The following is a 13,170-nucleotide window of genomic DNA, read 5'->3' on the forward strand; positions in this document are numbered from 1 at the left end:
TATTAATTTCTGGTTTTTCTGGAAGACCAATTATTCTCAAATTGTCTCTTCTAGACCGGTTTTCTTGGTCTGTCACTCTCTCATTGAGATATTTCATGTTTCCTTCTATTTTTTCAGTCTTTTGGCTTTGTTTTATTTGTTCTTGTTGTCTTGAGAGATCATTAGTTTCTACTTGCTCAATTCTAGCCTTTAGGGATTGATTTTCGGCTATAATCTTTTGGTTTTCGGCCATAATCTTCTGGTAATCGGCCATAATCTTTTGGTTTTCGGCCATAATCTTCTTGTTTTCGGCCATAATCTTCTGGTATTCCTTTTCAATCTGGTCATTTCTTGTGTTCAATTTGCTTATCAGTTCATTTGGTTTCTGAGCCTCGCTTTCCAGTTGCAAGATTCTACCTTTTAAGCTGTTATTTTCTTGCCAGATCTCTTCCATTTTCCTCAGAATCTCAGATTTGAACTCTTCCATAGCTTGTGAGGAGTTTTCCTTATTTGGGGAGGGTCTGGATGGTTGTTTGTTCTCCTCCTCTGTTTGCTCGGTTGTCTGGATTTTCTCTGTGTAGAAGCTGTCGAGTGTTAAAGACTTCTTTTTTTTGTTATTATTCTTTCTCTTCTGAATTTCCTGTAACTGATTAGCCATCATTAGCCCAGCAGCTTCTCAGGTTTATCCTCGCTCTCTGTGTCTGTCTGAGATCTATTGGCTCCTGAGGTCTGAGTTCTAGTTTTTTCCAAAGTCAAGCCCCCTGGTGGGCCCTCTTGCTTGATCCTCTGCTGGAGGTTTCTTTACAAGTCTCAGGGCGCTGCTTCCACAGTCGTATACCCGTCTGCACTGGTTCCCCACTTAGGCTTTAGTTCCTGCCTGTGTTTGCCTCCACCCACGCCTCTGCTCAGCGGGCGCGCGCCCAGCGTCCACTCTCTGCTCCCGCGCGCTCAGATTTCGCGTGCGTTCTTGACTTAATGGGGTCCTAAGTCTTGCTGCTCTCAGGAACAGGTCCCGGAGCTGCCGATGACTCGATGGGTGCCCCAAACTTGCTCTATTTCTTTTTAGCTGGGTTCGGAGCTGTAGGTGAGTGTGGAGGGGGTGGGGGTGGGGCGGTTGCTCAGCTCGCGATTGAGCGAGAGCCCTTTTTAGCCTGGAACTGTCTCGATTCCACGTACCTTCCACGCTGTGCCCTGTTGTGGGGTTCTTCCGTTCGTCTGGACTTGTTTTTATGTCCCCTTGAGGAGTTTTGTGTGTTTCGGTCAGGAGAGGTTAAGAGCTGCTTCTTACTCTGCCGCCATCTTAACCCGGAAGTTCGATACGTTCACATTTTGATGAATACAGGAAGGATTAAACATTAGTTTGTCTGCCTAAGTTGTATCCAATGAAAGGCAGTGCTTTTCATTCCCACCTTTTTTGGTCATATTCTTTTCATCAGAAATTAAAACAAAATTTATCAATAATTTTTAAAGGGAAAATATTTGGAAATGGTAGTAATCAAAATACATTTGTCTTCTCAATACAGATATGGTGATTTGTGGCCACAGAATATTATCTACACTATCAAACAGTAGATGTTTTTGATTAAATTTTCTTTGTCACAAGGGAGGGGAAGTTATTGGGAAGCAACAGAGATGCAAAAAGAAAAGGGTACAATGAATCCTTTTTAGGTGACAGGTCGACCTCACCCAGAAGTACTCTGTGAGTATTTGAGGTACTAATGGAATTGTTCTGATAACCAATTAATACTATCAATGCCTTGACTTTAGGAGTACTATAGAAAGGACTGACCCAGATGAATAATTCTATAATAGAACTGGCCTAAATGTGAAGAAGGTTAATTATTCAATGAAATATGATGAAATTCTCCCATTTGAGTAACTTCTAGAGGCAGCACATACCTCCTTAGGACATCCTCCAACACAGTGTAAAGGGAATTCTGTAGAATTGCTTAGTCAGCCACGCAGGCAGGCAAAGGAAAGCACCTTTCTTATCTCTCTTCTCCGTCTCTGTCACACACACACACACACACACACACACACACGTACGTAAAAAGGGCACACTTAGAATATTTAAAATAGGGTTGGGTTCTTGCCTTAAAAATCCGAGCAAAGATTAGAGTTTGGAGAACTGGGAGCCTAGAGAGGGGACAAAACTAAAAGATAAAAAAATGGCACATCCAGAACATTCCACTCTGTAAACTCTTTCAGAAGCTCTACTCAATTCCATTTAACAATAGAAAAACAACAATGGAATCATCAGTTTTAGTAAACATGGCCTGAATATTTATTGTAACTCTTTGTGGTTGCAAAGAATTGGAAATTGAAGGGTTGTCCACCAATTGGGAATGGCTGAACAAGTTGTGGTATATGATTGTGGAATACTACTGGAAGACTACTATGTTATGAGAAATGACACCCAGGATGCTTCTGGAGAGACTAACCTGAATGAACTAATGCAAACTGAAGTGAGCAGAACTATAACATTGTACACAGTGACAGCAATATTTCTTGATGAACAATTGTGAGTGAGCTAGTTATTCTCAGCAATGGATTGATCCAAGACAATCCCAGAGATTCATGATGGAAAACGTCATATGTCCTCTAAGAAAGAACTAAGTTGGAATGCAAACTTAAACCCACTATATTTCACTTTCTTTCTACATTTTTTCTTTAAGATCTCTTCCACAAAATGATTAATATGGAAAAAGATTTTACAAGATCACACGTGTTAAATCTTTATCAGATTGCTTATCATCTCAGAGAGGGGGAAGGGTGGCAGGGGGAGTGAAGGAGAGTGGGAAGGAGAGAATTTGGGACTCAAAACTTTAAAAAAAGAATGTTAAAAATTGTCTTTACATGCAATTGGGAAAAAATAAAGCATTATTATTATTTTTCAAAAAGGATACCTAAAATAAAGTTTCTAAAGCAGCATCTTTATGGTTTTGAGGTCAAGTGTAGAGTCCACAGAGACCCTTGGCTGAGGGTGAATTGCTCCAACCAACTTCTTCCCAGTCAGTTCTGTACAAATTTTCCTTCAAAGTATCCAACAAAAGAATGTGAAAAAGATGAAAGAGAAACATGGAATCTAAGGACACACATCCGGTGAGGTTCTGCCTCTCTCTCAAAGTAAAAGAGAAGATAGCTTATGGGATATTGGTGTCAGCACAAGTAAAGGGCTCTGAGATTGCATACATAAAGTTGGGTGAGCCAAGGCCTTAACAGAATCTGTGGAAGGTAAGGAAGACCACTATCAAAGGGTGGGGAGATTGTATCAAGTAAGCAGTTCCTTCTTTATTTGTCTAAGCTAGGCTTTTCTTTCATTCAGCTTATCCACAGCTTTTCTGGATTCCTTAATCTTGAACATTATTTTATTTCTTTTTTTTTAATTCCTCAGTAAAATATATTTTGGGGAAGCTATGGGGTACAGTGGATAGAAGGCTGGGCCTGGAATCTGGACACCTATGTTCCTAGTTCAAATCTGGTTTCAGACACTTACTAGCTATGTGACCCTGAGCAAATCACTTAATCCTGCTTGCCTCAGTTTCCTCATCTGTAAAATGAGCTGGAGAAATAAATGGCAAACCATGCCAGTATCTTTGCCAAGAAGATCCAAATTGGGTCACAAAGAGTCATATACTACTGAATAACAGAAAAGGTGTATTTTATCCCCTAAGTTATCTTTGCACACTCACTGTGTTTACCCTGCTTCAGCAAACACTTCCAAAAATCTTGAGTCAGGGAAATGAATACCACAGTAACACTCTATCTGACTACAGAAAAATTCTTAGAATTTAGCATAAAGGAGAACAAAGATGAGGAGAGCTTAAGTACATGAGTCAATATATAAACTAATGAACACAAAAGAAAAGAAAGGATTCATTTGAGAGAAATTGGATATAAAACAGTAATGCAGAGAGAATTCTTGCATAACTGTGACCTTAGACAAGTCACTTTTCCCTCTTTTGGCTTTAATTTTCTCAGCTATAAGGGGAACAGTCTAAAAGATCTTATAAAGACTCTTCCAGTTTTAACTTTCTGGGATTCTACGAACTGAAAACTATATTCATATGGGAATCAGTCCTAGATAAGTAACAGATTAAATGCAGTATGTATTTATTTATGATCTGTAGTCTTAAAGAAATTAAAGCAAAAAAGCAAAAGAAAGCAAAATAGAACTAAGAGGGAAAAATATAACCTAGTCCCAACTACAGTGGCACCTTGGCACACAAGTTTAATTCATTCCAAGGCCAAGCTTGTAACTCAATTTGCTCGTGTGTCAAATAGAATTTCCCCATTTAAATTAATGGAAATGCAACTAATCCATTCTGGCCCCCCAAAAAACACACAAATTTTTTTATGAATATGAAAATGTACTTTATAAATAACAAATAAATATATTTATAGATAATAGGAAGGAATGTAAAGAAATAAACTTCTTATGACATGTTATTTACCTTCAATGTCAGGCAAAGATATTGGTGGAGAAGGTTTTCATTTCCTGCACGATCACTTAATATAACTTACTCTCTACACATGTAATGCTACATTTAAATGCAAAATTGACCTTATACATTACTTATGATGTGTAACTTTATTGCTAAACTTAATTGCTATTTTTTTACTTTACTTAATTATCATCATTTTCTTCATTGAATTTTGGCTGTTTTGCCATACTTTCCTCAATTTCACTTAAGAGGCCATTTCAACAAAAACCTTTCCATGGAAGTTTGTTTCTTCTTCCCTTTCAAAATGTTTCGATAATGTATGAAACAAGTGTTATTACATAGCTCCAATGCACGACCTGTTGCAACTTTTTCTGGTGTGTCTTTTCAATAAACTGTTTAATTTTTTCCCAAATCCAACATCTTCTTAATCTCACGTGTACTGATTGCCTCATCCACCTCAGGCTCCTCCACACTAATTTCCTGCAAAACCTCTGTATGCTGCTGCTGCTATAACTCCTTCAATTCCTCCGTCATCAGGACCCACAGTTATAAGTTAAGAAATTTGCCTAAAAAACTGATAATAAAGACAAAAATAAAGAAGAAAGCAAAAGCAATTCAATACAGATGCTTGCATGGCGAGATAAACACTGAACTAAACGAGACTGCCTTGTGTGACTGTGAAAGCTAATGTTTGGCAGGCTGTCTAGTGGAGGGTGGCGGAAACTCGTAATTCAAAGCAAAAAATCCCAATTGTGACTGTTCATATCTCAAACTGCTTGTGATTTAAGGTGTTCATGTATCAAGGTACTACTATACTAGAAATAAGGTCTTGGTCATTTGTAACCAAGGATGTCAGATCTTGCCTCAAATACTTACCTGTGTGACCCTAGACCAGTCACTTAACTTCTGTCTGCCTTGGTTTCCTCCTTTATAAAATGGGGATAATAATAGGATCTACTTCCCAGTGATATTGTGAATATCAAATGAGATAATATTTGTACAGCACTTTCCAAATCTTAAAGAACTATATAAATACTAGTTGTTATTATTAGACTTTTTCTTCCTCCTTTTGCCAATCAACTTGCAGTGGAAATGCTGGCAAATAAGAACGCTGCCAAATAAGGATGAATAAACAGGTGTAAGAAATTCAAGGGCACTGGATCATCTAAAAAGTGGGCAATTAACACTTCAATAATCAGAGTGATAAAACCTACCTAATTAGCTATGACTTTCACTAGGTCTGGCAGTTAGGTGGTGCAGTAGATAGAGCAGGGGGCCTGCAGTTATGAAGAGAACCTAAGTTCAAATCCAACTTCAGAAATGCACTAGCTGTATGACCATGGTTAAGTCATTTAACTCTATTTTCCACAATTTCCTCATCTATAAAATGAGTTGGAGAAGGAAATGGCAAACCACTCCAGTATCTTTGCCAGGAAAATCCCAAAAGGGGTCATGAAGAGTCAAACATACCTGAAACAACTGAACATCACCATCATTCACTAGGTCCAGTGAGTTGAATTTAATAGCAAAATTTATCTCAGAAAATATCTCAGAATCTACGTGCAAGGCATTAAAGCCAGACTGCTATGGTCCTTGCCCTAAGGTGCTTACAATGGGGTGATGGAACAGCATGTAGATCAATAATTATGAGACATGGCAGAATGTGATATGGGAGAGAGATCCTGGCAAGGAATTTTAGGAAAATATGGGGAGGGAATAATACATTTCAACTAGTGGGATCAGTGCATTCTTAATGGATGAGAAGACAATTGAGAGGCCTTAAAGGAAGAAATGAATTTCAGGAGGCAGAGAGGCGGCAAAAGTGGGCTCCAGGTGAGAAAACCAAGGTGGAACTGGGCTACCACCTTGGTTTCCTCTTTTCCAAATGGAATCCAGGAAGAATAAAACAGATGGGTAGGGTGAAAATCATGTAGCCTGTTCTCCTGCCATCTGCAGTCTGAGAAACCACCTAAAAATTCAAAATATTAAATCAGTTAAAAGAGGGAGACAGTCTGTGTTTCACATAGAGCCACTTATTAAGGCTATGTTGAGAAGAAAAATAAAAAATTAAATAAAGTATTTAAAAAATGGCCATTCTGAAAATAAATGTTCCTTGTGGCACAACGAGGTACACCTTGTAGTATGGGATCATTTAAAGGGACTGGCCTTGTCAGGTTGGGAGACCAAATCAGTAGGCCTGCCTATGGCAGGTTTTAGTCATTTTTAGGTGGGTGGTAGGAATGGAAGAACTACCACAAACAGTGCCAGGCAGGAAAATCCCACTCCATCTTTTTATTAGAAATTCACCCAAGGCATTAGTGCCTAAGTATATGTTGCAAGTACCAAAAACACCAATTAGTTTCAAACTGTCCATCTTGGAGAGTGGAGAGGCAAAACTCCAGGCCCTCTGTCAACCAAATATAGCTAGTAAGTTATTGGTATACTAACTAAAACAAGTAAGAACAAACATAAAACCAATAGATATATGCTTTGTTATATCTCTAAACTCTAAAAATTTAGATGCTCAGGCAATGGGCTAATCATCAAAGAAGCAAATTCTGATGGACAACAAACATGGCCTCCTGTTTAGGAGGATCTGCTACTTATTTCAGGAGAAGCTATTCCAAGAAATCAATATGAAGCATCCCATTAGCCTCTAAGTTTATTGGGAAAGGAAAAAAATGAGTTGTTTCCAAAGGCCAATCAATTCTAGGCATTTTAGATTTTTATTTCATTGACTTATTTTATCTACTAGGTTAAGTTTATTGCCATTAGGCCTCCATGAACACAGGAAGTTTTCATCTTTCTCACCCTCCTGGTCATCTCTGCCTTATTAGATACTATTGATCTCTCTTCCCTCTTTTTTGAAATCTCTTCCCTTGGCTCTCTATTCCTGCATCTTTATTAATTAATTACCATGATTATTCATCTTCTTTACTGTTTTCTCCTTCTCCCATACCTAAACCACAGCAACTCCCTAAACTCATCCTGGCTCTCTGCCCTAGTCTCTCTACATCCTATTGGCCATTCAACTTTCCAACTACCATTCCCATGCAAATTATCCTCCAAGTTATACAAAAAGACACAATTTCTCAAAGTAATTCTGAATATCAATTTGTACTAAGGCTAATTTTACCAGGAAGATAGGGAACTAGAGGCTGTTCCCCCTCTCCCTGATGCTCTCTTCTCTCTAAGTTCTCAGGACATCACTCTCTCCTGGATTTCTTTTGACCCATCTGCCTATTCCTCCTCAGTCCTCTACCTTCTAATCATAGGTAGTTATACCCCATTGACCAAGGCAGAAATTACAGTAGAAGTGATGAAGGCTCCAAGAATTTGGAGTGTAAACCTTTGTGTATCTTGTGTAATTGTCTTGTGTAATTGTCATAGGGATTGTATAATTCTCATAAAACTAAAAAAATCTTTTAAGAAAGAAACATTTCAGGAAAAGGAACTTATTGTAACTCTTTGAATCCAGAAGATGAATTATTTGAAGAAAACACCATGAAGATGCCTGAAGAAACCTCACACTGCACCAAAAGATCCAGAATGAACTTTGGGTTGTAGTGAAATTGAACCGTGGGGGTTGTAACACATTTATTTTGTATGTATACTCTTATGCCAAAAGGGACTTCCCCTAATTGGCTTTTTGTCAATGTGCCTAGTAATCATTGCTTTTGTTCTCTTTCCCTTTTATCCACAAATTAATTGTAATTTATAAGTTGGTTATGTTTACAAGATCCATTGGGGAGACTAGTCTTCCAAAGGATCTCAAGGGGGATTGAGTACTCTAAGCTAGGGGCAGCTGGGTGGCTCAGTGGATTGAGAGCCAGGCCTAGAGACTGGAGGTCCTAGGTTCAAGTCTGGCCTCGGACACTTCCAGCTGTGTGACCTTGGGCAAGTCACTTGACCCCTATCGCCCACCCTTACCACTCCTGGGCTAAGGATGGTCCCTAGCCCGGATGAAAAACCCCACCCTGTAAAAACTACATCTGCTAAAGAAACTGCAACCTAAAGTAGGGGCAGCTGGGCTAGCTCAGTGGATTGAGAGCCAGGCCTAGAGACGAAAGGTCCTAGGTTCAAATCTGGGCTCAGACACTTCCCAGCTGGGCGACCCATTGCCTACTGGTTGTGGCCCTATGCTCCTAAAATGGAGTCCCAGGATAAAGGGAAAAAAAAAAAAACAAAACAACCTCTAAGCTAGCTTTTTATCAGCTCTTTTGTTTTTTTAACAAGGGTACTGTCTCCTTTTCACGGTATAAGTGTGGAATTGGGGTAAATCAAGGACCACTAAGCACTCATCTTGGAAGGGGACTAAAAGTCGACCCCAGTGAACTCTGAGAGAATTCCGTTTGGGAGGGGCCAACAGCAAGAGGAGTTTGGAGGAGAATTCTGAAGCTTCTCAACTGTCACTTCTCTCCTGACTGGATGAGGAGCTGGGGGGTTCTTTCTTTGGTTCTTCGGTTGGACTTGTGGGGTGAATCCTGAGTGAACTGAGTTCCTCTGTGCTTTTAGGAGTGACTATTGGGATACCACAATACCAACAGAGAAGATGGGGACCAGCAATTCTCCCATTTGGCCAGAGAGTCCAAATTCCTGGGGGTGGGTGGGCTTGAAAGAAGCGGGGTCCCTTCCCTGATCCTGCCTGATCTATTGATCCTGTTACTTCCCTTTTATATTAGTTTGGAAATATTTTATAAGAGACTGTAGGGGGAAAAGAGAGTTAGCTACTGTGACCAAGCCACTGAAGAAGTCCAGAGCTGCTCTCTTAGGGAAAAGATTTGACTGATAGAGAAGTTCATCCTTTCCCTCCTTATTGGATTACCACATATCTTTTCTCCCTGTGCCCTGAATTTGATTTATTAAACCCCTGATAGTTGATACTTAGAGTCTGGAACAGTTACGTTGACTTTTCTTGGGGCTGAGGGGAAGACCATTACCTGACTCCATCTTGAGGGATGAAGCTACTTGTACTTAGGGGTTGGGGGAGGCTTGTCTCAACAGGGCTGGCTCTGAGGGTGGGATCCCAGCCATTAGGGTCACAACTGAACCCCAACACCTTCCTTCAACATCCCCATTATAGCCTTGCTAGTTTGGGAAGCTCACTGAGTTTATTCCCTGGTAGAAGAGTCTTCCCTGGGGTGGGGGTGAGTGAATAGCTGATCTGTCCCATTGAAAGCTAACAAGAGGGGAGTCTAGATTCTCACTGCCCTACCATCAATACTCGTCCACATATAACGGCCACCACCTAATTCCTTGCAATCAAGATTCTTCTTTTCTCCCTAGCTGGATGAGGTACAAATAGATCATAATCTCATAGCTTCTCCTTAACCCCTCTGTTTCTGGTGATGAGTCAGTCCTTTCTGGGTTGCCATTGTTATTTAAGAGACATGTGTGAATTTTGACTATGTATTCAGAGGTAAAAGTTGTTTGCTACTATTACTGAACTACACAAATGGGCATAATCTAATAAATAAGCACAAAGAAAACCTTCTTTATCACTATTAGACATGAGAATGAGTTATGGAAGGAGAATGTAGAGTTTATTCCTCTGAAGTCCTTCTGGAATTATTATTGAACTAATTTAAGGGGAGTGTCTCATGCACAAACTTCACTAACTTGGTCACTAATGCCTAAGTGTCATATGCTTTTATCAGAGGGTAGTAATGGCACTAAAGAAAATAAACATGGGAAAAGTAGCCAGACTGGACCAAGAACACATAAAGAAAGTCCATGTTGGAGAAAACAAATGTAAGTGGGCTAATGTATTAATATGCAAAGTAGCTGGAGAAGGATAAGATATGTAAAGCATGGAATGAAATTTGGACTTCATTAATTTTTCTAAATGGAGACAAACCATCAGTCCCTATTGATGTATCTGTCAACTCTCCCATCTATACAAAACCTTTATGCAAGTCCCTTTATACACAAATTAAGAACCTTTTTGAGGAGGGCATTACTAGGGAAGGCACAGGCTTTTGCAATTGATTTTCACCAAAGGACTATGCCTTTGCCATTTCACCTTTGATTGCCTAGAACAGTGATGGGTAAACTTTTTAAAGAGGGGGCCAAAGGAAAGGAAATTCTCATCTGTCAGTCTGTTTCTAAGGCAACTCTTTCAAAGTTTCATTGTATTATATTCTACTCATTGTATTTGTCAGATTAGGAATAATGTCCCACAGCCAGGATAGGACATTTCAGGAGGCCACATCTGGCCAGCAGGCCATAGTTTGCCCATCACTGGCCTAGAATATAAGATTCCAATGTGTTAAATGTTGATTATGAAAAAACATTTGATCTAGCAGAGCAAAGTACTGCCTTAAAGGCTCTTTTCTAACAAGATTTATCTCATCTATATATCAAAATAATTCAAAATTCCTTGAAAGATGTAAAATAGAAATAATCTCATTCATTGCCCTTCTGATCAAAATATGAGATATATGAGTGAGATATAAAATTATGCTAGCTTGCAAAATGATGGAGAAGATCTAGAGCAGAGTACAAGGTGAAGAGGGGTTAGCTGTGGAGGGTCGTGGTACCATCAGATGAAGTAACTGCTTGGAATGGTTTAACCAAATAATAGGTCTCCACAAGTAGCTTTGAAGTCCTTTATAAGAACACTTAATGACTTCACTTTTCTGGAGCATTCTAAATTGAATCAGTGAGTTGAGAATTGGTTCCTGAATCATCTTTGGTAGAGACTAAGTTTTTTACATCTATTCTTTTATAGATATGATATATATATATATATATATATATATATGAATGAAAAAATATATACACACATGCATGCACCCATAATATGTATTGTGTGCATATATACATACATAAAACATATGCACACGTGCATATATAATTAAATATACATATATGTGGACATTTAAAAGTATACACAGATAATTAGCTGTGAATCTAGTCCTGATAATTGCTAAACCATGGAGAATTCCTTTCTTACCTAACTGCTCAAAAAAGAGAAAAGATTTTTAGCAATTTCTTTAAATGAATGTCTACTTACATGTAATTATTATATCATTCTGAGTTATTTGCTTATTATTCTGGAAAACAATGAATTGTTCTTAAAAAAAATAATTAAGCCCTGCAACAATTCAGAGTCTCCTGGGTAAGACTTGTAGCCACTCAAAATTCAAATATGGATTAGCCATACATACACACAAGAAAGACCAACTGGCTGAAGTATGCCACCTTGCCCAGATTTTGACATGCACATTGGAAGGACAACCTAGAGAGGTTTACCATCATTATGCATAACTGAGATAAATAAGACAGAGGAACAACAAGATAGGCCTGGAAGTGAAGAGGAGAAGAAAGGGCTGGATTGCCTTTGGGAAACTGTTAAGCTCCATCTATGACCTCAAACTTAGAAACAAAAGTTCCTTTTTAAAATACTCTTGGTGTATGTCACACAAAAAGGAGTGGAGTAATACAGAATGGGTGTGGGCAGACTGTAAAATATAACCACTGGAAGATAAGAAGAGAAGATGTCAGCATGGAAACATATGATAGGAAGATGGGCAAAGAGTGATAGGTGTACAACTGAAGCAGTCTACTGGTACCACTTTGATGTCAAGAAAAATATAGGAAGGCTTCTAGAACATTGGGTGGACCTGCTGTGGAGTACTTAGGAGAGAGCATGGACCAGACTAGCAGCCACAGGATAGGCTGCTATTTACATCACTAGAGGGAATATATCCATTGAAGTACTCAAGTAAAAGGGAGTGTAGGCAACTTGGCAGGAGGAAAGATTGGATAAACTATGGCAATACAGACCTAAGAGTATAAGATTCTTGGCAAACACAAATTCTTGAAAAAATGAACAAAACACTACAAAATATCTCACAGGTAAGCCCTTCACTTGGTCAAACTTACCCTGAATTGCAGACAAATACACAAAAGTATCCTCATGCTCCATGTTCTCTAAGAATACCTGAAATCACAAAATATAGCTGTTATAATTTACAAAGAAGAGTCAAAATTTATAAGACCCACACCAGCCACTTTAACACAATGATTTCCTTCTTTTTCCTCTCTTCAAGATGATGTGTCCAGGATGTCCATAAAAGCTTTAGAGCTTTGTAGAAGAAACAAACTACAAGTCTGGAGTCCAATTTGTATATTTAATTCTAAAAAGCCTTAGTTTGGAAGATAACCCATGCCTGGTGTGGGGTGGGAGAAATGCAACTCTGGAGCAGAAGAAAGTAAGCTCCTTGAGGCCAGAGACTTGACTATCTCTGTATTCCTGGGGTCTGATGAATAGGGATGGATACAGTCATTTGTTGAACTGAATGAAATCCCTAGTGATGCTATGACATATTCACAGAAAAGTGAAAGTAAAATAGCAAAGGAACAAAGTCATTAGGAACAGTCATTCATGCAGAAAACCCTCTCCATTGTGCTGAGCATACTTCAAGAGGCATTTAAGTTTCATGCTTACCCCAAAGGAGCCAAGAAGAATGTTATCTAATTATCGGTAACGGGATGCTGCCTGAACATTCTTTGTCTGGATGCTTAAAAAGGGGACTATTTTGACTTAGTGATCCCTAGCCTCAAGGGCAAGTAAATGGAAGGTGGTTATATGTTGTCAGGGCATCACTGAGCAGAGAAGACAATGGAATCATGTCCTTAAACAAACAAATGCACAATTAAAAGTCCCTTTTCCTCACTATAATTGGAGAGGGACTGGATGATGTGAGAGAGCCGAGGGCCACCGAGGGCACTTCCTGGCTCT

At 39.1% G+C, this 13,170-nt stretch overlaps 1 protein-coding gene across 1 annotated transcript in view; it reads right to left on the reverse strand.

Annotated features, from left to right (window-relative positions):
- TANGO6 (transport and golgi organization 6 homolog) overlaps positions 1-13,170 on the reverse strand; it is a 214,771-nt gene that overhangs the window by 121,130 nt on the left and 80,471 nt on the right. The window contains exon 14 of the mRNA XM_044663151.1: positions 12,312-12,369. Within this exon, the coding sequence (XP_044519086.1) occupies positions 12,312-12,369 (58 nt within the window). The remainder of the gene's footprint in view (positions 1-12,311; positions 12,370-13,170) is intronic.

Source organism: Gracilinanus agilis, chromosome 2, assembly GCF_016433145.1.
Source record: "Gracilinanus agilis isolate LMUSP501 chromosome 2, AgileGrace, whole genome shotgun sequence".
Lineage (NCBI taxonomy): Eukaryota > Metazoa > Chordata > Mammalia > Didelphimorphia > Didelphidae > Gracilinanus > Gracilinanus agilis.